This window comes from Cricetulus griseus, chromosome 4, assembly GCF_003668045.3.
Source record: "Cricetulus griseus strain 17A/GY chromosome 4, alternate assembly CriGri-PICRH-1.0, whole genome shotgun sequence".
NCBI lineage: Eukaryota > Metazoa > Chordata > Mammalia > Rodentia > Cricetidae > Cricetulus > Cricetulus griseus.
Genome location: NC_048597.1, coordinates 132,702,743 through 132,729,789, shown reverse-complemented (window position 1 = coordinate 132,729,789; position 27,047 = coordinate 132,702,743). Strand labels below are relative to the sequence as shown.

The 27,047-nt window shown below is 38.6% G+C and overlaps 1 protein-coding gene across 1 annotated transcript; it reads right to left on the bottom strand.

Annotated features, from left to right (window-relative positions):
• Nucleotides 1–25,230: 25,230 nt before the first annotated feature.
• LOC100767986 (olfactory receptor 7G2-like) lies at nucleotides 25,231–26,181 on the bottom strand. Its single transcript, XM_027411648.1, has one exon. It carries the CDS (start codon nucleotides 26,167–26,169, stop codon nucleotides 25,231–25,233), a length of 939 nt encoding a protein of 312 aa, XP_027267449.1. The 5' UTR covers nucleotides 26,170–26,181.
• Nucleotides 26,182–27,047: the final 866 nt, after the last annotated feature.

Genomic DNA, 27,047 nt, shown 5'->3' with positions numbered 1-27,047 from the left:
CTGAAAGCAGAAAAGAACAAATCTCTTAAGAACTCCAGGAAAATAAAAACAATAATTAGAGGAAATAAATAAATCACAATAAAGCAAAGAATCCAAGAAAAACAGACAATTGAAAGAAATGAATAAAATTGTTCAAGACCTGAAAATAGAAATAGAAACAATACATAAAAAACGGATGGAATTCTGGACATGAAAAATCCAGGTTAAGTGAACTGGAAATATAGACACAAGAAACAACAACAGAATATAAGAGACAGAAGAAAAAATCTCAGATGTTGGAGATATGATAAAAGAAATAGACATATTGCTCAAAGAAAATGATAAATTAAAAAATTATGGATTCAAAACAGCTAGGAAATCTGAGACACAATGAAAGGACCAAACCTAATAATAGGAATAGGGGTATAGTCCCTACCACCCAGCAAGCATGTGAGAGAACTGCCTCCAGGCTGTGCCCCTACATTCATCCACCCACTGGACTCTGTCCCTCCAAGATCCAATCTACCACATTAACTTTCTCACCAGTTTATCATCCCGATGGCCAGGCCTTCCAGGAAATCTCTGTAAGCTATATAGGAGCAGGCACAAATCACAGCAATTAGAAAAACACCCATACCCTGCAGCTGCAGCAGACTACATAGGTGCAGGTACAAACCACACCACTTGGAAGAACAAGCACTGGTACAAGTCACACCTTTTGGAAGAACAGATGAATAAAGAAATGAGTAAGAATACGTTAAAAAACTGAAAAAGCAACATGGCATAATCTGGTGATCCTACAACAGCAAAACCTGAAAATACCAATGCAGCTAAAATACACAAAAATGAACTGAAAATAATAGACACTCTCAAAGAGGAAATGAAAAATTCCCTGAAAGATATTGAGGAAAAGATAAACAATTGGAAGAATTCAATAAATCCTGTAAACAAGGCTAAGAAAAGAATGAATAAACAGATGAAGGAAATTGTTCAAGACATGACAAGTGATATAGAAACAATAAAGAAAACACAAACTGAGGGAACCCTAGAAATAGAAAATCCGGGGAAGCAAACAGGAACGATGAATGCAAACATCACCAAAAGAATACAAGAGATGGAAGATAGAATCTAAGGCTTTATGAAGACGTGATAGGGGAAATAGATTCATCAGTCAAAAAATGTTAAATTCAATAAATTCCTAACACAAAACATCCAAGAAATAAGGAACATCATGAAAAGACCAAAGCTAAGAGTAATAGGGATAGAAAAAGGAGAAAAAGAACTCCAGCTTAAAGGCACAGAAAACATATTCACAAAATCATACAAGAAAAATTTCTCAGCCTAAAGAAAGACTATAGAGGTACAAGAAGCTTGCAGAACACCAAATTGGCTAGTGCCAAAAAAAATGTTCAAAAGACACTTAAGGAATTGTTCAACATCCTTAGCCATCAGGGATATGCAAATCAAAACAACTCCTGAGATACTATCTCACACCTGCCATTTTTGACAAGATCAAAAACACAGATGATAGCTTATGCTGGAGAAGATGTGGAGTAAGGGGAACGTGCCTCCACTGCTGGTGGGAGTACAAACTTGTACAGCCACTTTGGAAATCAGTATAGTGGTTTCTCAGAAAATAGGGAATCAATCTACCTCAAGACCCAGCAGTGCTACACTTGGGCATATACCCAAAGGTAACACATTCATACCAAAAGCACATTTGCTCATCTACATTCATAGCAGCATTATTTGTAATTGCCAGAACCTAGAAGCAACCTAGATGCCCCTCTATCTAAGAATGGATAAAGAATATGGTACATTTACACAATAGTTCACTACTCAGTGGTAAAACAATGACATCTTGAAAATTTTAGGCAAATGGATGGAACTAGAAAAACCCATTGTGAATCTGGGTAACCTAGACCCAGAAAGACAAACACAGTATATACTCACTCATAGTAGATATTAGACATAAAGCAAGTGATAACTGGCCTACAGTCTACAACCCCAGAGAATCTAGGTAACAAGGAGGACCCTAAGGGAAGAGGAAATAGAAAAGATCTCCTGAGTAAATTGAGAGAATGGGGGGTGGTGGAAGATAAGGGAACAGGGAAGGGGGAGGAGAATATGAGAGAATGGGATGGTCAAGTTGGGGGAAGGACAGAGAAGGAGAGCAAGGAAATAGATATCTTGATAGATGGAGCCATTATGGGATTAGTGTAAAACCTGACACTAGGGAAATTACCAGGAATCCACAAGGATGACCCCAGCTAAGACTCTAAGCAATAAATGAAGAGTGTTTGTGAACTGGACTTCCTCTGTAATCAGATTGATGACTACCTTAATTGTTGTCATAGAACCTTCATCCAGAAACTGATGGAAGTAGATGCAGAGATCCACAGCTAAGCTCTTGGGTGAGCTCCCAGGGTCCAGTCAAAGAGAGGGAGGAATGATAATATGAGCAAAGGGGTCAAGACCATGATGGTGAAACCCATAGAATTAGCTTCCCCGAGCTGGTGCGAGCACACTGACTCCAGATTGACAGCTGGGGAATCTGCATAGGACTAAACTAGACCCTCTGAATGTGGCGTCAGTTGAGGGGCTTGGGCAGTCTATGGGGCCACTGGCAGTGGAGCCAGTATTTATTCCTAGTGCCTGAACTGGCTTTTTGGAGCCCATTCCCAATGGAAGGATATCTTGCTCAGCCAAGACACAGTGGTGAGGACCTTGGTCCTGCCATAATGTCTTATGACAGACTTTGTGGACTCCCCTTGGGAAGCCTCACCCTCTTCAAGGAGTGGATGGACTTGGGGTGGGGGGAAGGTTGGGGTATTGAGAGGAGGAGAGAGAGGGGGAATTGGGATTATTATGTAAAATAAAAACAGACTTTAAAAAAAAATAAATAATCACAGGAACTGGGACATGATGTAATTAATCATAATTTAAAATAATAATGAAGCTAATTAAAAACAAAAAATAAAACAAAAAGTTCCCTTGCCACATAATAATCACAATATTAAACATACAGAATAAAGGAAAAATTTTAAGAGCTGAAAAGGAAAATGACAAAGAAATACATAAAGAGAATTACACCTGACTCCTCAATGGAGTCTGAGGGTCCTAGGTAGACATTTTATGGATATTAAAGCATTAAAGATGCCAGTGCAGACTACTATATATGCCCCAAAACTTTCCATCACAGTAGTCAGAGAAAACAAGATGTTTCATATACAAACCAGATTTAAACAATACCTATCCACAAATACAGCCCTGCAGAAAACAAGGAAAACTCCAACCCAAGGTTCTGAGCTACATCCACAAAAACACAGACAGTAGATAACCTTACAACAGCAAATCCCAAAGGAGGGACACCCTACCACCACCAACACCACCACCAAAACAACAACAACAACAACAACAACAACAACAACAACAAATAACAGGAATTAATAATCACTGGTCAATAACATCTTTTAATGCCAATGGACTCTATTTGTCAATACAAAGGACAGGCTAATAGAATGGATGCAAAAAACAGGATCCAGCCTTCTGCTGAATACAAGAAGCACATCTCAACTTCAAAGACAGACATTACCATTTTCCAATGAAATGGGCCTAAGAACAAGCAGGGTACATATGCTAATATGTAAAAAATGACTTTAAAATTAATCAAAAGAGGTGGAAGAAGAACATTACATAATCATAAAAGGAAAATCCACCATGATGAGGTATCAATTCTGAGCATCTGTGACCCAAATGCAAGGGCACCCACATTATCACAATCTAACCCTACACATTAATAGTGGGATACTTCAACACCCACCACCATCCACTCCTCAGAGGGGGTAAGGCCTTCCTTAGGGAGTCCACAAAGTCCATCATACTAAGTAGAGGCAGGACCAAGCCTCTCCCCGTTGTATCTTGGTTGAGCAAGGTATCCTGCTATAAGAATGGATTCCAAAAAAATCAGTTCATGCCCCTGGGTTAGGTCCTGGTACCACTGCCAGTCCCACTCCCCCAACAGATCAAGTCACATAACTGTCACCCACATTCAGAGGGTCTGGTTAGGTCCCATGTAGGTTTCCCAGTTGTCAGTCGATAGTCTGTGAGCTCCCATTAGCTTGGCTCAGCTGTCTCTGTGGTTTTCCCCATCATGGTCTTTCCCCACTGTGTTCAAATGATGTCTCCTTCCTCTCTTCAAATGAACTTTAGGAGCTCAGCCAAGTGCTTGGCTGTGGGTCACTGCATCTGCTTCCATCAGTTATTGGATATAGATTCTATGATATCAGTTATGGCAGTCATTAATCTGATTAAAGGGAAGGCCCATTCCTACACCCTCACCATTATTGCTAGCCATCTTAGCTGGGGTCATCCTTATAAATTCCTGAGAATTTATCTATCATGAGGTTTCTCCCTAACCCTATAATGGCTCCCTCTATCAATATATTATTTATGTTCTCCATGTAACCCTTGATCATAAAAAGGGAAAATTATAACTCTTTCTTGGGGCTATGAAGTTGGTTTATTTTTTGCAGCCCTGGTTAGTTAGAGAATCTGTTTCCCATGGTGAATATGAATGAAGGCCATAAAACTGATGTTAAGAATTCTTGCAGAAAGTTATTCATGGTCTGTGGTTATCAGCTAGACCTAGCCCTGCAAATTAAATTGTTTCACATTATTTTCCTTGGTTCATCAAATCAGACAGTTTGCTATATGTCCTTTTAAATAATATTACAATTCTCTGGGAATAGTTTATCTTAAAACCCATTAACAGGGCACCTTGTCTAAGCTAAAGTTATTTTGAAGTTTTATATCAGTTGATAGTATATCTTGGCAGATGGAAAAATACAGCTATTTTCTTTAGCTATATTCCAAGATAGTTTTTTTCCTTTTTAAAATTTAAATCAGAAACAAATTTATTTTACATGTCAATCCCAGTTCACTCTCCCTCCCCTCCTCCGCTCCTCCTCTGCCCCCTGTCCCCCTATCCTATCCCCTTTCTGCTCCCCAGGAAGGGTCAGGCCTTCCATAGAGGATCTTCAAAGTCTGTCATATCATTTGGGTCTGGGCCTAGGCCCTTCCCCATGTGTATAGGATGAAAGAATATCCTTCTATGTGGAATGGGCTCCCAAATTCCGTTTATATACTTGGGATAAATACTGATACATTGCCAGAGGCCCCATAGATTGCCAAGACCTCCTCACTGACACCCATGTTCAGGAGGTCTGGATCAGTCCTATGCTGCTTTCCCATCTATCAGTCTGGGGTCCATGAGCTCACCCCTAGTTTAGGTCAACTGTTTCTGTGGGTTTCCCTAGCTTGGTTTTCACACCTTTGCTCCTCACTCCTCCATCTCTGCAGCTGGATTCCAGGAGTTCAGCTCAGTGTTTACCTGGGGTGTCTGCTTCTCCTTTCATTGGCTACTGGATGAAGGATCTAGGATGGCATGTAAAGTAGTCATCAATCTCATTATCAGGGAAGGGCATTTAAGATAGCCTCTCCACTATTGCTTAGATTGTTAGTTGGTGTCATCCTTTTATATCTCTGGCAGTTTCCCTAGTGCCAGATTTCTCTTTAAACCTATAATGGCTCTCTATTATGGTATTCTTTTCTTGCTCTCCTCTAATCTACACCTGACTCAATCTTCCTTCTCCTTCATATCCTCCTCTCACCTCATCTTTCTCCTAGCTCCCTCTCCTTGACGCCCATGCTCAAAATTTGCTCAGGAGTTCTTTTCTACTTCTCCAGGGGATCATGTATGTATGTCTCTCTTAGGGTCCTCCTTATTTCCTCTAGCAGTGTGGATTGTAGGCTGGTATTCCTTTATTCTATGTCTAAAATCGATATATGATTGAGTACATACCATGCTCAACTTTTTGTGACTGGGTTACCTCATTCAGGATGGTTTCTTTTAGTTCCATCCATTTGCCTGTGAATTCAAGATTCCATTGTCTTTTCCCACTGAGTAAGAACTCCACTGTGAAAAGGTACATTTTCTTTATCCATTCTTCCATTGAAGAGCATCTAGGTGGCATCCAGGTTCTGGATATTACAAATAATGCTACTATGAACACAGATGAATAGATGCCCTTTATGAATGTGCATCTTTTGGGTATATGCCTAAGAGTGGAATTGCTGGATTGAGGTAGACTAATTCTCCTTTTCCTGAGGAACCACCATACTACTTTCCAAAGTGGTTATACAAGTTGGCCACTGTACAGCAGTGGAGGAGTGTTCCCCTTTCTCCACATAGTTATAGTTTTATTAGTTTACCAGACTCAGAAAATACACTTACTTAAGAGGTATAAAGTGAAAAATTTGAGAGACATTAAAAGATAATTTAATAATACAAATTAGAATAGAAAGTAAATTAGTTACAAGACTTTAGACTCACCAAGATAAGATAGATAATATAGTATTGTGTCTGAATTTATCAAATGCAAATGTATTAGACATTGTTGACAAACTTAATGCCTGTACCTATTGCATATATTTATTACGTATAGTTTTTCTTTTGTTAGTAGCTTTTCTTTGTGTTAGACAAAAATTGAGAATGGTGGTGATATTTATGATTTATTAAAGCTTGCCTGAGGATTCAGAAAGCAAAGTCAGCCTCAAGGTATAGAAATCAGGCAGTGGTTGTACACACCTTTAATTGCAGAACCCAGGAGATAAAGGTAAATGGATATCTGTTATGATAAATCTTTCTGCCAAAGCCGCCTGAGCCCCACTGCCACTTGTGAGCTTAACGCCAGCCGCCCACCTGAGTTAGGGCCCAAATGAATACACAGAAACTTGTATTAGGTACAATACTGCTTGGCCAATGGCTAGGATTCTCATCTGTTAGCTCAGTCTTGACTATCATAAACCTATATATTTTACAGGACTTATCTTATCAGACACCTTGTTGGTGTCCCTCCTTGCTGGTGGATCACATTGTGCCGCTGGAGCAGGAGCTGAGGGGAAAAAAGAGGGCCCTTCCTGTTTCTCCTTCGCTTAAATATGAGTCCATGCTATGTCATTTCCTGCCTGGATCAGCACTTCTCTACTACATTTCCCAGAATCCTCTTTGACTCCTAGTTCTGTCTAACTTCCTGTCTCATTGACCAAACAGTATTTTATTTAACAATCAATAAGATAAACATGCACAGTAGTACATTCCTCATCATCTCCTCTTTTCTGTCTAAATAAAAAGAAAGATAACTTATCTAATAACTGAAGAAAACTATAACCATCTCTATTTTCAACTCTATCAAAGACCACAGAAGGATAATATATAAACTCTAGAATTGACAGAGACATCTCGCTACCTGGACAGTCACCCAAAGTTCCTCTGTAATGTTGGGGCATCCATCTTCAGCCTATAGGCCACAGTGTGTCTAGCACACTTCTCCATTTCAGCAGGAACCCTTCACTACTGTCTTGTTTTGTAAGTTCAGCAGTCACTTTCTTGTGGGTCCTATATGTCCAGTTTATACAGCAACAAACAGTCCAGCAAGAGCAGTTTCTTGCCCAAATGGCTAATCTTGCCATGTTGAAAGCAAATTCCATAACGAGTTTCTTTGATGCCCATCCTCCTTTCAGATATAATTGGTGTGCCAGGAGCAGTTGTGTCTTACTGCCAAGAAAAACCCTAAACCATTTAAATGCCATATTTCTGTAGGTCTTTGAAATGTTTGAAGAATACCTAACCATCTCAAATACATCTCTGTAAATCTAGAAAACCTAACTAACCTAATTATAAGTTCTGACTATCATAGGTGACTATATAACCTGTATTTAATTATGTATATCATTTTAAAAGATCTGTATAAACACAGTACCTAAACAAGAGGAGACATATACTTATCACAAAATTGACCTTAAAGTTGTATCAATAAATGAAAATCTATACCAATGCAAAGTATTCATTCCTATATCCTATTCTCCTTTTTTTCTTTAAAAAGAGATTGACTATGCTCATTATCATTTATAACTAATCCCATTTAAATGAAAACAAACATATATAAACAATATTTGGGAATATGGGCATCGTTTCTTCTAAACTGCTTCCTGTTGATTGGGGGCGATGTTCATATACCATGGGGATCATGATAAAAACATAGAAACCTGACCAAGTCCTTGTTTTTGTAGTCTGTAAGGCTGTATCATCTCAGCTTCAGGGGGGTCTTGCTTGATCAAACCATATTAGTCTGGAAGGAATCCATAGCTTTTGATTTTCTATGGAAATACAAGCAAAACCTTTATTTCTAAGTAGCCTGTCCTTAGACTTAAATTTTGAAGTCAAAGCATTTTTAAAACATATAAGATGGATTACTTTAGCAGCATTTGTAATCAAATGTATTTTAGCAGCAGTAAGTCTTTCCTCGGCAATCAAACAATTTAAAGACAACAGTATGGCATTTAGTATCTAGATTCTCTGTGTATTTTCCATCTTTATGTGGCTTTTTTATTACTTTATTTTTACTTTCTTTTGTTTCTTTTTTCCCCGAGACAAAGTTTCTCTGTGGAAATCCACCTGCCTCTGCTTCCTTTAGCAAATCCTACTGGCGTGTGCCGCCACAACCGGCTACTCTATTTCCTCCTGTTATTTTTTTCTCTCACAAGCCTACATATATTTTTAAATGTTGTGTAAACCTTTAGAGGTTTTTCTTTATCTGGATCTGTCTTTATCATCTCTGGAGTGCTGAGTCTAAACTCAAGAAGCGCTGGGACGGCGCGAGCATATGGAAGCTGTTCCGATGTCTCTCAGCAGCTCGTCAGGGCAGGCTGTGATGGCAGGTTTACCTCTTTGTCTGGGAACACCTTGCGGCATGGCGTAATCCCACTTCTGACACCAGATATAGTGGGAAATTACCAATACGGAGTCAGGTAGAAATATAATGGTATTTAATAGGGAAAAGCCTTACTTACAGAGCAACCTAGCCAGCTGGCATGGCAGCAGTCTGTACTGCAAGTACAAAAGTGAAACCAAAAGAGAAATACAGTCCCCTGAAAGTCTCACTCTACGTCACCCCAACCACGCCCTGGCAAGGGTGGTCAGGCACACCTGTAGCCAGTCCCTAAGTAGGCGTGGCTACAGCTTCCCCTACAATTCCCCTTTTAGTCTAAAAGAGGATTAAAACTTAACAATGTAAAGTATCCAAAATTAACAATCCTAAAGGTAAAATTTAAGATACAACAATCTGCTTACGTCACATCCTAACTATCTATTTTAACTAAACCCTAAAGTCATCTGAAAGAGGTGTCCAAGCCTGAACACCTACTTCCAATCAAACCATAAACTATAGGAATCTATCCCTAACTAGGTATATACACTATCCTAAGTGACAACAATGGGGAAAGGAGGCATAGCATCCTCCAAGTTACTTCCTGCTGAAATGGGACAACGATAGTCATGTGGGGTCCTGTAGGAAGAAAATGTTAGTATAGTGAAAGTCTTGAATGGATTGTATCCAGTCCATGTTATATGGGATTCGGTTGATTGAAAATCTCAATTGAAATCCTCAACTTCATTGAAGTCAGTACCCGAACCATTGGCCAGAGTGTCAGTTGAAATGGAGCAAGTTGGATCCAGTGCAGTCGAGGAGGTGTGGCCCATTTTCTTTCCAGGGTGTCCAGGGATTGCTATCAGGCAGGTCTTCATTGGCTGTGTGGGACTCAAACATAAACAGTTAGCAGAGAAATGTTTGCTTGTGTATGTACACGTGCTGGGGAATGCAACCATGAGAGCATAACAATTATGAGAGGGTGTACACCTTGAGAGAAAGATCCAAGAAAAGACAAAGACAGTCCCCAAATTCTTCTTTTATTCTGTATTACATCAATTGGCTTCTTGATACAATACAGAAACACTAAAGTTTAGTTAAATAATGTGCTTGGATTTTAGAGGAGGAAAGCCAAATCCACCTCTAAATCTAGCATTGGTTTAATTGAATAGGGACTAGGAAATAACAGGAAATAGCGTTCTCTGAGAGACAGCTGTAAAGTTTACCATACGGCATGTTCCTTTTGTTTGATGGTTATAGGTACCTTTTCTTCTTAAGCATCTACCCATTCTGTGTCCTCTGCCTTCTGGAGATAAGTTTTCCTGTGAAGATAAAAGCAAAACACTTCCCTTTCCTTTGGGGGGTTTTCTATTTAGTTTATAAGATATACCTTAATAGAATACCTGTCTTTTGTCCTCTTCGAGAGGTTTTTCCTTTTCCACTCGAATCTTGACCAACTTTGATGGTATCCAAAGTTTTTCTTCTCCTGTAGAAACCAATGCAAAACCCCTACCTGAACGTAACACATGTCCTGGTTTCCATACAGAGGTTAGTACATCTTTGAAGTATGCCAGCTGATTGAGTTCAGCAGTTTTTTCCGTAGTCCAGTGTCTTTCTGTAGCAGTTTGTCCTTTTTCATTGGCATTAAGAAAGTTAGGTGTTAATAAAGCATTATGCAAACTATGTTTGGGAGGGTTAGTCTTCCAAGCTTGTTTGTTGAGCATCTCCTCAAGTGTTCTATTAGATCTCTCAACCACTGCTTGTCCTGTAGGATTGTGTGGTATACCGGTAACATGCTTTATGTTATAATATTTGAAAAATTGTTCCAATTTTGTAGAGACATATGCTGGAGCATTGTCAGTTTTTATTTGCACAGGTATAACCATAACTGCCATCACCTCTAGCAGGTGTGTAATAACAATCAGCTTTTTCAGAGTTAAGAGCAGTAGCCCATTGGAACCCTGAGAATGTGTTTATAGTATGATGCACATATTTCAAATTTCCAAACTCTGCAAAGTGAAAGACATCCATCTGCCAAACCTCATTTCTCCAAATGCCTTTAGGATTACAACCTGCTGGCAATGGAGTTTGGTTATAAAAGGAACAAGTAGGACAGTTTCTCACTATCTCCTTGGCTTGTTTCCAAGTGATCGAGAAGTCCTTTTTCCAACCTTTGCTATTTACATGGTGTTTCTTATGAAATTCTGAGGCTTTTTAGCACACTTTCAATTAATAAACGATCAATCTCATCATTGCCTTGTGCTAGTGGGCCTGGCAGACCCGTATGGGATCTGCTATGTGTAATGTATATAGATTACTTCTGTTTCTGATTGTTTCTTGTGATTTAAAAACAGAGAAGTTAATTCTGTATTATCAAGAATGATTTCTGCAGTCTCAGTGTATAACACGACTCTCTCTGCATATTGGGAATCAGTAAGTATATTAAGAGGTTCTGTAAAATTCATAAATACCATGAGAATTGCATATAATTCTGCCTTCTGTACAGATGTATATGGACTTTGAACTACTTTACTTACCTCACCTGCTTTATAACCTCCTTACCTGATTTGTTGGCATCAGTGTAGAAGGCAAGAACTCCAGACATGGGAGTTTGTCTTACAATATGTGGAAGAATCCAGACTGTCTTTTTTATGAATTTAATTCTGTCAGTTTTGGGAAAATTGTTGCTAATTGTTCCCAAAAAGTCAGTAAGAGCTATTTGCCAATATTCATTATCTTTCCACAGGGAGGAAATTTCTTTATTAGTTAAAGGTACTGTAAATTCTGCTGGATCTTTTCCAGTCAGTTGATGAAGTCTTAATTTTCCCGTTAAAATCAAATCAGAAATCTTTTCTATATATGTCTTTAACTTTTTATTTTGTTTATGTGGCAGAAATATCCATTCCAATATAGTGTCTCCCCTTTGCATCAGAATTCCAGAAGGGTATTCTCTGGATGGCAAGATAACCAGAATACAGTCTAAATCAAGGTTTATCTGATCTATGTGTGCATTCAATATTCTGTTTTCTACCCAGAAAATTGTAACTCTTTTTCTGCCTCAGCAGATAATATTCTCGGACTGTTTAGGTCTTTATCACCTTTAAGGGCCATTTTTAAATGCTTTAACTCATGTCCTTCTATACCCATAATCATCTGTAATTGAGAAATTTCCCCTAATAATTTCTGAAGAGAATTAAGAGTTTGATAACAATCTCTCCTAATTTGTACCTTTTGAGGTCTGATTCTTTGTAAGTCTATCTTGTAACCCAAATAGTTAATAGAATCTCCTCTTTGTATCTTTTCTGGGGCAATCTGTAAACCCTAACGAGGCAGAACTTCCTTCACCATTTCAAACATACATTCCAAAGTTTCCTTATTAGAATCTGATAAAAGAATTTCATCCATGTAATGATAAAACAAGAGATTGTGAATTTTTTTACGAATTATTTCCAAAGGTTGCTGTACAAAGTGTTGACACAAAGTAGCACTATTTAGCATTCCTTATGGCAAAACTCTCCACTGATATCTCCTAACTGGCTGTGAATTATTAAGAGTTTGTACATTAAATGCAAATTTTTCTCTATCATTTTCCTGTAACAGTATTGTGAAAAAACAGTCTTTTAGATCAATGATTATGATAGGCCATCCTTTAGGTATTAAGGAAGGTAATGGCATTCCAGGTTGCAGAGAGTCCATTGGTTGTATTACCTTGTTAATGGCTCTCAGGTCTGTCAGCATTCTCCACTTACGTGACTTCTTTTTGATAACAAATACAGGAGAATTCCAAGGACTGGTAGATTTCTCTATATGTACAGCATCTAGCTGTTCCTGTACTAACTTTTCTAAAACCTCTTGCTTCTCAGAGGTCATAGGCAATTGTCCTACCCAAACTGGTTCATCTGTAAGCCACATCAATGGCAGAGCCTTTGGCTCCTCTGAAGGTCCATCATTTGTACCTAGTTTCTGTACAGCATGGATTGTGGTAAACATTTTCCATAGCGTCTTACCAGATCTTTCCTACTATCTAAAGATTGTACATAATTTGTATCTGACTTTGGAGGAATATTAATCTGAGTATTCCATTGCTGTAAGAGATCATGACCCCAGAGATTTATAGCTATATCTGCAACGTATGGTTTCAGTATCCCTTTCTGTCCTTCTGATCCAATGCAGACCACTGAGTTAGCACTCTGTCGAACTCTAAATAGAGTTTCAATTCCTAAAAAATGCACATTGGCCATTTCTGAGGCCAAGATTTTTGGGTAATAATAGTTACATCTGCCCCAGTGTCTACTAAGCCAGAAATAACTTTATTATTAACTTTCACTTTCAACTGAGGCCTTTTATCATTAATAGAAGCTTGCCAAAATATGCGTTTCTCATTTTGTCCATTCACATTTGATACTTCATCACTATTCAAACTACCATCTAGAGCAGTATCATTTTTCACAATAGGCAAAGAAATATCTATTGGTCCTGTGAGAGATTGTCTCCCACTGCTACTGGGAATGATCTGACCTTTCTCAAAGTGGGGGGCCTTCTTGAGTCCCCCTCGGGGTTTCCCGACCTTAACGGGTTTCCTTGTATGGCCCTGGTCGATCTACATTCATTGGTCCAGTGTCTGCCCTTACCACATCTTCTACACAATCCAGAAGGAAGTGGCCTTCCGTATGAGGCATTGTTAGAATTCATTTGTCTACAATTTCTCTTAGTATGTCCCATTCTACCACAGTTGAAACATCTAGGTTCCTGGTGTCTTCGTGGTCTCCAGGGGAAGTCTCTTCCTACCCAAGGTTCTGGTTTATAGTAGTAGTAACCTCTAGCCTCTTGGTACCTATGTTGACCACTGTAAGGTGCTTCTCCTTGCCCAGCCCTTACATCCTCACCTCTAGAACTTTTAATTTCCTGTTGCCGTTTTAAGCTTTTGGAGATTGCTTCTCCTACCCAAACTCCAGTATCTTGCACATTATAATCAATGTTGGCTGCATACAAAACCCATTCTTCTAGCAGAGCTGATCTGATCTTTAAAGGCAAAAGTATTCTTTTGCATATAGGGTTTGCATTTTCATAAGCTATTGTATATATAATTGATTGTCATGTTTCTGGATCTGTTATCTGTAATTCTACTGCCCTAGTTAACCTTTGAAAGAAGTCCTGGAACTGTTCTGTAGGTCCCTGTTCTATTCTGGTATAAGCTTTTAGGCATTCTCCTGGCTCACGAACCTTATCCCAGGCATTTAATGCTGCTTTCCTGCATAGAGACAGTATATAGTCATCATATTCAGCCTGAACCTGTGGGTTAGCATAAATACCCTGACCAAGAAACTTATGTAGAGGGGCTTCAAAACCTTCCTTTATGCCCTGCCATCAAGGAGCTTTGCCTCTTTCCTTACTAATGCCTTCCACTGGATTTGGCATGAATTCTCAAGTACAGCTGCTACCAATCGTTCCCAATCTCTGGGTGTCACCCTGTTGAAGGTTGCCCATGAATGTAATAGCTCTTTTTCATATGGGCTATGGTTACCATATGAGACAACTGATTCTTTAATATTCTTAAGATCCTTCAGCTGTATAGGTTGCCATTCATAAGCCATCTGTCCATGAGGGTGTTTCTTAGAAGCTGGCTTTTCTACCATGGTAGCTGGGTATACTAATGGTGTATGAGTAACAACCTTAGAAGAATAGTCACGATACCTGGGTGGTGTAGGTGCCTGGGATTGCTTCTGAGGCATCCCAATGATCTTTAAGCCTAGTAATGATATCCTTTTGAAAAGTTTCAATCTCCTTAATCATAAAAGATTCCAAGCATGTTAGTGAATCTGTAAATTGCTCTAACTGCTCATTTACATGTTTTTCTAGGTCTTTAATATGATCATTCTTAGGCAGCATCTGGACGGTATGGAAACTGCCTTCTAGGTATTGGAGTCTAGATTTGTGGTCATGATTTGCTGATTTTGAGTCCCCCGCAATCGACCGCATGGACCTATATAATCTGTCAGCCCTGTACTGTATTATCTTCCAAACATTCAAATCTAGACTCAAATTTGTGATCTGCTACCTTGGAGGCTTCAATAATTGATTGAATAGCATTGTCCAATTCTTCAACCCTATCCTGGGTATCTTGCACCTTTACATCTAATTTCTGGGTAACATTGCCTATCTGAGTTTCTAGCTGGCTACAGATATTCTTTAGCTCATCATGGTCTTCTGACAGCCTAGCCTCTAAGGCCTCAGACATGGCATAAATAAGCTGCATCTCATCTTGGGTAACAGACAGCTCTGTCTTTAGTGTATTGGACACAGAGCCAAGCTTATCATCCAATTTCTGTCCCACTTGCTGCACAATTGTGGTCTGACCTAATCTGTTCTCCAAAACCTCATTGTATAAAGCTGTTATTTCCTGCAAGCAGGTGGTGAGGTTATCTCTGTCCCTGTTCCTGAGCCCTCTGGCTAATAGTATTATTTGTACCAGCAAGCTAATTGCCATTACAGCATATAGGCCAGTAATTGGCAAATTAGCATCCTCCTCAAACAGTGAATTCATGTATTAAGCAAAAATATTACCAATTTTAGCAAATGATAAATATTCTGTCATAATTTTACCTGATTTCTACTCCAGATGCAGTAACTATCTTTGACCAGTGGGTGGCACAGATGTTCAGTTAGTCCATGGCGCTTGGCAGTGGTGGGTGGCAGCTGTGGAGAGAGGTCACAAAAGAGACTGTGCTTATATTATAGAGTATACTGCCCTGTGGCCGAAACCACTGAATGAAGTGCGGCTTTAAGGCCACTGCACGGATCCTGCTGAAAGCCAAGACCTACTCCAACTCGGTTCAAAGGCTGGAAGCCTCTGGGTTCGGGTAGGCAGCAGTCCAAGCTGGTCCCAAGCACATGGTGGTAAAACCGTAGGAGGTCTGTGTGAGTCTCCAAGCTGGGAGCAGCTCAGCGGCAACGGGTCACCTGGGAGCTGGGAACACCTGTGAAGAGAGGGACCTTTCCCTGTAAAGGCTGCAGGCTTGGTGGGACCCACAGCCTGTCCCAAATGGGGTGTAGGTTTCCAATAGATATCTCTGTGTTCAAGGCCACCCAGGGATACACAAGTTTGAATCAGTCTAAAAGAATAATAGAGATCTCAGCACTACAGAGATATAAAACATCTGGGCAGGGTTTCAGTAGTCAGTCCTAGGATTCTCTAGCCACAATGAGTAGAGCATAGCAGTCTGGGATTGCAGTCTGAGATTTGGTGGACTCAGGATTGCCTTCCAGTCTGAGGTAGAAGTAAGAGCTAGTATCTAGCTGCTTTGCTTTTCTGATATTGTGTTTGAAGCTTAAACCCCAATATCACCAGATTGGTGACCACCCTAATTTCATTAGAGAGCATTCACACAGTATTTGAAGGAAGCATATTCAAAGAACCATAGCCAAGCACTAGGATGAGCTCCAGGAGGCCAGTTGATGAGAGGGGGGAGGGATTAAATGAGCAATGTGGGGCATTCGTGATCATGACAGGGAAACACACAGACAGCTGACCTGAACTTCTGGGAACTCCTGTACTCTGGATGCACAGCTGGGAGCTGTAATGAGACAGACCTACGCCTTCCACATCTGGTTACTGTTGTATAGCTTGGTCTTTTGTGGCGCTGCTAGCAGTTGTATCAGAACCTGAACCTGAAGTCTGAGCTATCTCGTTGGAAACTATTCTCTATGGTAGGATGCCTTGCCCAGCCATAATACAAGTGGGAAGAGCTTGGTCCTGCCTCAACTTGATGTGCTATGCTTTGCTGACTCCCATGGGAGGCCTTAACCCTTCTGAATGGGAGGAGGGAAGTGAAAGGAAACTGTTTGGTACGTAAAAGAAAGAAAGAAATAGTAAAACAACTTTAGCAGTAAAAAAAAAAAAAGAACAATAGCAATAGAGGGAGGAAAACCCAGTTCAAAGGCCCCAAAATATTTTCTTTGCTTAAATTAGAATCAAGCTTCTTTTACATGTCAATCTCAGTTTCCTCTCCCTCCTTTCCCCCCCTGACCCCCACCAAGTGCCCTATCCCAACCCCTTTCTGCTCCTCAGGAAGGGTAAGGACTTCCATGGGGGATCCTCAAAGTCTGTCATATCATTTGGAGCAGGGCCTAGACCATCACCAGTGTGTCTAGGCTGAGAGAGTATCCCTCTATGTGGAGAGGGCTCCCAAAGTTCATTTGTGTACTAGGGGTAAATACTGATCCACTATAAGTGGTCCCATAGATTGTTCAGACCTCCAAACTAACCTCCTCCTTCAGAGGGTCTGGATCATCTATGATGGTTTTCCAGCTATCAGTCTGGGGTCCATGAGTTCCCCCTTATTCAGGTCTGTGGGTTTCTCCAGCCTAGTCATCACTTCTCCCTCTCTGCAACTGAATTCCAGGAGTTCAGCTCAATGTTTAGCTGTGGGTGCCTGCTTCTCTTTATACCAATTGTGGCTCCCTCTATGATAATATCCCTTTTCTAGCTCTCTCCATTTCTCCCCTGACTCAACCTTCCTGCTCCCTCCTGTCCTGCTCTCCCCTCCCCTTCTCCCCTTCTCTTTCTTCTAACTCCCTCTCCCCTTCCCCCATGATACCCAATAGCTTAGGAGATCTTGTCCCTTTCCCTTTTTTTTCTGGAGACTATATGTGTCTCTCTTAGGGTCTTCCTTGCTTCCTACCTTCTCTGGTGGTGTGTATTGTAGGCTGGTAATCCTTTGCTCTATGTCTAAAATCCATATATGAATGAGTACATACCACTTTTGTCTTTTTGTGACTGGGTTACATCACTCAGGATGGTTTCTTCTAGTTCCATCCATTTGCCTGTGAATTTCAAGATTCTATTGTTTTATCCACTGAGTAGTACTCCATTGTGTAAATGTACCACATTTTCTCCATTCATTCCTCAGTTGAGGGTCATCTAGGTTGCTCCCAGTTTCTGGCTATTACAAATAATGCTGCTGTAAACATGGTTGAGAAGATGTCCTTGTTGTATGAATGTTCATCTTTTGGGTATATGCCTAATAGTAGATCAGTATTTATCTCTAGTATAAGAATGGATTTTGGGAGCCCATTTCTCATAGAGGTAAACTCTCTTAGCCTAGACTCATGGGGACAGGTCTAGGCCCTGCTCTAAATGATATGACAGACATTGAAGTTCCCCCATGGAAGTCCTCACCCTCCCTAGGGAGCAGAAAGGGATTGGGATTGTGAATTGGGGCAGGGGAGGGAGAGGGAACTGGGATTGACATGTAAAAGAAGCTTGCTTCTAATTTAAATTGGTCTAATTACAATTATAAGAATAAAATAAGAGCAGGATGAGAGATACGATATCAGAGGGAGCCACTATAGGCCCGAGAAGGGATCTGGAACCAGGGAGATCTCCAGAGACCTACAAGGATGACATGATCTGTCAATCCAGGCAACAGTGGAGAGGATAACCTAAAAACCCTCCCCCTAAAATGAGATTGATGACTTCTCTTTATGCCATCCTAGAGCCCTCATCCAGTGGCTGATGGAAACAGAGACAGACATCCACAGATATACAATGAGCCGAAATCGGGAATTTAGTTGAAGAGAGGGAGGAATGAAGAACGAAGGGGTCTGTACCAGGTTGGAGAAACCCACAGGAACAGTTGGCCTGAACAAGGGAGAGCACATCGACCCCAGATGCTGTCCAGGAGGCCCGTAGAAGACTGATCCAGACCCCTGAACATGGATGTCAATAATGAGGCCTCTGCACTCCAGGGAGCCTCTGGTGGTGGATTAGTATTTTTCCCTGGTGCAAGAAGGGACTTTGAGAGCCCATCCCATATGAAGGGTTACACTCTGGCCCTGGACACATGGGGAAGGGCCCAGGACCAGCATAGGAAGACTTGGTGGACTTTGCAGAGCCCCCGTTGAGGGCCCTACCCTGCCTGGGGAGTGGTGGGTGGATGGGGTGGGGGGTGGGCTGGGGGTGGGGAGGAAGTTTGGGGGTGAGGGGAGGGAGAGGGAGAAGGGACTTGAAATAAGCTTGTTCCCTAACTAGAACTAATAAAATAATAATAAAAAATAAATAAGATATATATTCTTTACATGATAATAACATCATATTTGCATATTTCACTGACTATGTTGATATGTTCTGTACATTACCCTCATGATGTAATTTCATTCTAATGTATGGTTGAATAAAATCCCACTATGTATATAAAAAGAAAAGACTACTTGCAGTGAAATTTAAATGAGACTCTCATTTATCCATCTGTGTTTAAATTTTCTTATTACAGAAAATTTTCTTATTACAGAAGCAAATTCCATCTCATTGGAATCATGACAATGATTTAGATAATTCAGCATACTTAGAGGAAATGCATGGAAAACATGAATCTTATTTTCATGATGAAGTTGGATATTAAAATCATGTATATATACCACTCACCTCAAAAAATTAAAATAAGAACATAATTATAAATCATGCTGAGATGGAATTAAACCTCATTTTATCATCTAGCCATTTCCATAAGAACATAGTTATTGTATCATTTATCCTAAATCATCAGTGTTTCTGTAATCTACACATTCTGAAAACACAAGTTTATGGAGACATCTCAACCACAGATATGAGGATATTGCAATAATGAGTTGTTTTACACATCTCTGTAGTTCCCTTTTCCTCAAACTGCAGATGAAGAGGCTCAGAGTTTGCAGGGCCACAATATATCACTGAAGTAATCACATTTTTAGGGGAGAGGTTGGAAGCTATAGAACTCAGGTACACACCCAAAATAGAAAACTAAAATAGAGACACCCCTAGAAATGAGACCCGTGGGTAGAACAAGCTTTATGCCTCCCACCAACTGATGGGGAATCTGAATATAAGTGAAAAACATTCCACAGTTTGGAATACCAGAAAATTTAATAGTAAGAGTATATGAAAGAAGGATATTGATGAAAGTAACAGCAAGTGACTGTGATGACTTAGCCAAGTTCAGGTAAGAAGTTGTGGATATATATTTCTACACAGATGGGAAGCAGCAATGCCATGCGTGTGTGTACTAGTGCATTTATGCAATAAATGAACAGGTGAATTAGAATCATCAGGTCACAGAAGAAAGAGTTCAGGATGACTGGCTGTCTTAGAGGTTGACAAATAGCCACAAAGTGGAAAAAGAAGATCACAAGAAGACAACTTATAAAAGAAAACTAGACAAAACTTACTTAGGACAGGTAGCCTATGTAAGTAATGCTCTGGTCATGTGCTCAGATATTCAACAGTGACTTTAGGACTGCTTTCTCCTTGTACAAATATCAGTGAAAGATAGGTTTTATAGAAATCTATAAAATCACATGGGTTGTGGAGGTGGGAGTTTCTGCTTACAGCCAGGAATAGGAGCTGATTTCGAATGATATTGATGAGGTAAATGGACAAAAAGAAGCTGAAAATGAGAGGCTGCACTTCAGGGACACATGTTAGTCCCATGAAAAATAATACCAAAATACCTTGTGTGGAGGTTCCATGTGTATGGTAAACATTGACAAAGTAGTAGAAAAAATATATTAGTATTGCAAGATATTAGCAGTGTTGCATACTGGGGTAGACATGACTATTGCTACAACATTTTTTCACTTACTGTTTTTAAAACTTTGGATGGTGACAAACAATGTAGCCTGTAATAAAATACTCTTATTAATTTTTCTTTGTCTAAAGTTTGTGCTCTAGTTCTTTGAAATGAAGTATTGTTCCAGAGAACACTTTCTTCCACTTCCAGAATTCCTTAGTTGCCTGTTGTTCTTTGAACATGGCTGGTTCACCATTATTTTCCCTATCCATTTTGGCATGTCTATTGAAGTCATTTTATTAGCTCAAGTTTAGACAATTGGTTATCTAATATCAAATGGTCAACCCTGAAACATACACACAATAACATTGTTATATTTAGGATTATATGTACATACATATATGCAAGCAATAAAAACTAATGAAAAAAGGCCATGAGTTGGAAATATAGCAAGGATTGGTAGATGGGAAGATTTGGAGAAATGAAGGAAAATAGTAAAATATAATTATAATATAATCTCAAAATTAAAAATAAATATTGTTTCTTATTATAACATAATTGAATATAAGTATGATTCCTACACTCTACTTTCATACATGTTGTCTGTCTTCTGACTTCTTTATTCAGATTATGTATATGTATATATGAATATACATACAACCAATAAAATATATTTATATAAAATGTAAATATTTACTTGTAAAATTGTGTATAATTACACTATTTTATATAAGTATATAAATAGTCACAATACATTCTAGGAAAAAATAGTGTTTTCCTGAAGTTGATCAATGAACATTTGTAGTTATGGCTGCTGTGAATAAGCTTGTTTCACCAATAAATAACTTCTTTTCTTTTCTTTTTTTCTTTTTTTGATTTTTCGAGACAGGGTTTCTCTGCTTAGCTTTGGAGCTTATCCTGGCACTCGCTCTGGAGACCAGGTTGGCCTCGAACTCACAGAGATCCGTCTGCCTCCCTGCTGGGATTAAAGGCGAGCACCACCAATGCCCTGTGAGTGTTTTCCTCAATCATTATTCACATTGATTTTGAGACATTGATTCTCACCAACTATAGTTAATACAACTAGGCTGGCTGGCAGTGAGTCCTAAGGATCCTCTTTCCTCTGCTTCCCCAAAATTAGCATTGTGTGCACACACAATGCTGTGTCTGGCTTTGAACAGGGTGCCAGAGATCAAGCTTTGGTCCTTATGCTTCTACCACAAATTCTTCACTGACTTTGATATTCACTCAGATATTTAGCATCTTTTAAATATATTATTTCAGATTTTTTGATTTGAATTAGAAACAGGATTGTTTTACATGACAATCCCAGTTCCCTTCTCTCTCCTGTCCTCTTCTATTCCTCCCAACTAAAACCCTACCTATCACATATTCTTTCTGCTCCCACGGATGGTGAAGCCTTCCATAGGGTGTCATCAGAGTCTGCTGTATCCTTTGGGATAGGGCCTAGGCCCACCCCCATGTGTCTTGGCTCAGGAAGTATTCCTCTATGTGGAATGGGCTCCCAAAGTCCACACCAGATTTTAATATTCAGTTGTTTGTCTTATTTATACATTCTAGATAGAAGCATATGGTTATGTGTGTACTTTACAAGTTGATCTATACATTTGCTATTTATTTATTAAATTGCCAGACAATTCCTTTGTTGTATAGAAGCATTTAACTTCATGTGGTCTACATGATCAATTTTGTCTTTTGCATTCCCAAATGTCATTGAGCAGGCCCATATCCTGAACCATTTCTCACCTCTTTATTTTGGAAGTTGTGTAACTTGGTTCTTATATGTAAATCACCAATAAACTAAACAACTATAATTGGGGATGTATTACTGTATCATTTTTTCTTATGCAAGAAACTTCATTTGACAATTATGTGTCACAGTCTAAATCAATGAATTTGTGCCTGGATCACTGAAAAGTATCAGAAAAGCTTTTAAGGAAGAACATAGAGAAAACAACTGTTAGCATGGTGGATGGATTGTGATAAATAAGTAACTGGTGATGGGTGAAGCCCACAACAAAGCTGCAAAACAACTAATCAGGTGTTAGTCTTTCTGGATAATCGCAAAATTACAGGAGTAAAAACTCATCTGGAAATAGTTATGGGACATTACTCCTGAGAAGATGTGAACTAATATCTAATTACTGAAGACAAGGAATAGGACATAAACACATGTAACAGTATTATTGATGTCCAACCTAGAAAACCAATAGATTTACTGAAATTAGTTGCAGGATTATAGGCAAGGGGTTATACACTGACTCAAGTATAGCTGCATCATGCAAAGCCCATACCAGCAGGAATAATGGCTCAAAAAATCTGGAACCCTCAAACTTACTGAATAACTTGCAGGGACTTCCATAGGCAGATTGAATTGTCTGAAACGCTTCCAGGAAGCTAGTCATTGATAAGTCTTCTCAGGAGTCTTTAGTGCTAACATATTCTTGAGAAAGGAGGGGCCTGTTCATCTGATAAGTTGTGAGGACTCCTGGACAGTTCTATGTCATTTACTTTTTGAGTATTAAAGAACACACCTTTAGAATTTCTTGATCTTTGCATGATGGAATGTTCCACTTCCCTTTGGAACATCCAAAGTAATAATGAGTGTCCCTCCAATATGGAATGTTTTAACCCTGAGAAAATTGTTACACAGCAGAGATGCCTACTAGAAAATTTGGCAAAATGGGAATGGGATGAGCTTGTACATATAGTACATTAAGAAATTCCTTGACATTTTTTTCAATCAGAGAAAAGTATGTCCATATGACTTCAGAGTAGAATTTAATCACACTAACAACTGTATTAATCTATGAACAGCACTAGATTAAGTGTACTGAACTATCAATATGATGTCAATAAATATATTCTAAAAATTTCATCTGAACAAAGCTGAATTGTCACTTTTGACTATTAAATGTTTTAGAATCTTTTTAAAGTGGGAGAATGTAGCAGGAGGTACCATCCCAATATCACTCAGAGAAATGAGTTTTTTTAAGACTTATACTTTATAACTATTATTTTTATAAACAATTTAAAAAATTAAAGATTATCTATATTTACTATTATGTTATTTCCAAAATATACAAAAGGTAAATTAAATTAGAACAGGTTTTAGGGAAACTGAAGAAAAGAACAAGGAATTCATAGTATGTCTTGATAAAAATTGAGAAATATGCTACATGCCAGTTCTAGGGTCCAGGTTGTGTACATATGTGAGTAGGACCACAAGGGAGAACTCATAAAATAAATTGAGGAAAAGCATGCCTGTGCATTTTATAAATGTCAGAAATATTAGTAAATGTCAATATATTAGAAGAAAATATAGTTTCTAAGTGATAAATCCCTGTAATGTGAAACTATCGGGATATACCGAAATATCAATTGATAACAATTAATCTCTAATTAACAGTAATTTTATGCCAAATATGTAGCTATCTATTACCTAAAATGTGAAAAGACCCCTTCCAAAAATTTATTTGCAATGGGACAAAATTATTACCTACATTTCAAATATGAGGTCTTTTTGATTTTTATGATATCAATAAATCAAAAATGAAAAATAAACAATTAGTTGCTAACCTACATAAAAGGTGATTTGGTGTAATATTAGAAGTATAACAAATAACCAAAATTGAGAATTTGTTCACTATGCATTGTGTAAATTAAAAGAATAAAGTATTGATTGGAAAGAACTGCACAGGCATATATGATGGCTCTATATCAACTTTAGAAATGTTTAGAATATTATTTCTGAAGAAACATGGTCAAAATTAAGAAAAAACTAATCACAGGTAATTTTTGTGTGTTTCTTTGTGTGTATGTGTGTGCATCTGATTTCATAGAAAGTTTTACTATAATGAGCTTATGGCAAAAGTTGTGTGACTTTACTGGAAAAATGTTGAAAAAAACCTTTTATTTACTCAGGTAAGTTACTAATGAAAGACATAAAAATAACTTCACATAAGTGTAGTTTGTAGAACCAATTAATTTATTTAAGACATGAGTAAATCAAATAGCTTAAAAATCATACAGCCTACCACAGTGTAGATGATGGTTCACAAATTCTCATCCTAGAATCTCTCTGCTCAATTCAATAAACAAAGCTCTCCTCAGATACTATGATACAACTGTAACAGTGGGGAGGTGTCTTTGGAAAGTTGCTACTTTCAGAAATTTCTCAGACTCTTAAATGTTGTTGACTTCTTCAGTATTAGGGATTCTGTATTTCCAATGTAATAGCTACATAACAGGAGGGTGCTCAGGGTGCTGCTTCTGATATCCTGTAAAAATGGAATATCTTCAACTTCTAAAACCAGCAAGAGACTGAACAAAGCATAGTGTGATTGGCTATCTCATAAATGAACTGATGATCATTTATATCTGAGTTTATAAACTCACAATTTCAGAAGTACTTGTACTAGACATTTTTCTCATTATATTAGAATAAGGACTTTTTCTTGTTTGAGAATCCTTAGCATCCTTATAACAGGCATGCCAGAATTTCGTAATATTTTAAGATACTAATACAATGTAACTATGAGGATGTTAGATTTTAAAAGTAATGAAACCAATTGGGGGTAAGCTATCATAGCTCACAAAGACATACATGATAAGGACTTAGTCCTTACTTAGTGGATTGCAGTATTTAGTTAATCTGAACCAAAGTGGATCTACTTATAAGTGACAATTCATCTGGCCTAAACCATGAAATCTGACTGACTCTGGATTTTGTATCTGCCACTACACATGCTGACCGTGAGATCAGGCTGACTATGGATTTTAAAACTGCCACTACACATACATAACCTTTGCTTTCACAAACATATGCTACACATTTTACATTTTAGACATGTCTATGTAAGTTTTTACTGAGTTGGTACCACTACAGTACTTTTTCCTCTGTGAATTAGCATACAAAATTACAGAAAACAAATGATCCTCATGATGAGTTGCCTCAAGGCTCCCTTGATTTCTTTGCTCCTCAAACTGTAGATGAAAGGATTCAACATCTGTGGGACCACACTGTACATCATGGATGCTATTACATTGCTAATGGAAGAGTTAGAAACTGCAGAGCTCATGTACACACCTAAGCCAGTCCCATAGAACAAAGATACCACAGAAAGATGAGACCCACAGGTGGAAAAAGCTTTATGCCTTCCACCAACTGACGGGATCTTTAAAATAGAGGACACAATTTGCATGTAAGAGAAAATAATCCCAGAGAGAGGAATAACTGAAAATACAATGGTTGCAGTATAAATAAAGATTATATTGATAAATGTATCAGAGCAGGCAAGCTTGGTGACCAGACCAAGTTCACAGAAGAAGTTGGGGACATCCTGCTCTGTGCAAAAGGACAGTGGTAGTAACAGAAGAGTGTGGAGTAGTGCATTTATAGTGCTGATGAGCATGGAAAGTAATACTAGCAAGATGCATAAGAAAGGGTTCATAATGATTGTGTATCTTAGAGGTTGACAAATGGCCACATAGCGGTCATAAGCCATGACAGTGAGGAGACAACTTTCTAAAACACAAAATGTCAGGATAAAACACACCTGGGACAGGCAGCCTATGTAAGTGATGCTCCGGTCATGTGCTTGGATGTTCAATAGCAACTTTGGGACTGTTGTTGTACTTGTACAGATATCAGTGAAAGACAGATTGCACAGGAAGAAGTACATGGGAGTGTGGAGGTGGGAGTCTATGCTTACAGCCAGGATAATGAGTAGGTTTCCCATGATGGTGATGAGGTACATGAACAGGAACAAGTTGAAGATGAGGGACTGTAGTTCAGGGACATATTCTAGTCCCATGAGGAAGAATTCTGAAGTATATGTTTGGTTTGAAGATTCCATGTATATGCTGAATATCGACAAAAAATGTGCAATGAAAATTTGATATCAATCTTATGTAGTAGATATCAACATCACATTACTATGGGACAGATACAAACATAATTTTAATAATTTCACTTATTTTAATGGGCACCAAGATCATGAAATTAATGCATCTTTAAACAAATTCTCCCACTGAAGCCTGGAGAGTGGACTACTGGATTAAAAGCACTTCTTTCTCTTGCATAAGATTTGAGTAGTTTCCCAACATCATTGTCTGAAAGCTCATAACTCCCTATGATCCCTGTTCTTCTGGCTTCCAATCTTACTATCTCACACGTGGCACACATACACTGACACAGAACACAAAAATTAAAAAATATTACTATTGAATTTTTCCCCTCTAAAGCTTGAGATCTGGTGCATACAAAATAAAATTTTTCTTAGCTATAAGGCAAACTATAGAAATACCTATGGTTTTTCCCTAAAATGTTACTCCATTCCTCTTGCTTATTTACATTCTAATATCTACTCTGTTTGTTGCAACCAAGATATTTGCGAATATTCTGATGTTGAGACTATATTGAACATTAAAGCACTGATTCTTTCTTTCAAAACTATCCATGCTTTCAAGAAATATGACAGATGATAGTGAATATATCTAACTCAAACCCAAAAGTAATGGTCAAACATTTGGCTTCCGAATCATCTTTTGTGCCTCTTGAATTACTGGTTCATATCAGATGCACTTATGAGGTGATGGCATGGACTCAACATACACAACCTTCAAAGGAAAAGTCCAATCTCTGATCTTCTGTGTTCTGAGATGTGTTTATGAACATTCTCTACTTATCCCTCCAGATAGTAAATAATTAGCAACCCTAAATTATTAAAAATAT

Bases quoted from the DNA above. Each gene is read 5' to 3' on its own strand.
- LOC100767986 (XM_027411648.1), bottom strand. From the start codon at position 26,169: ATGGAATCTTCAAACCAAACATATACTTCAGAATTCTTCCTCATGGGA.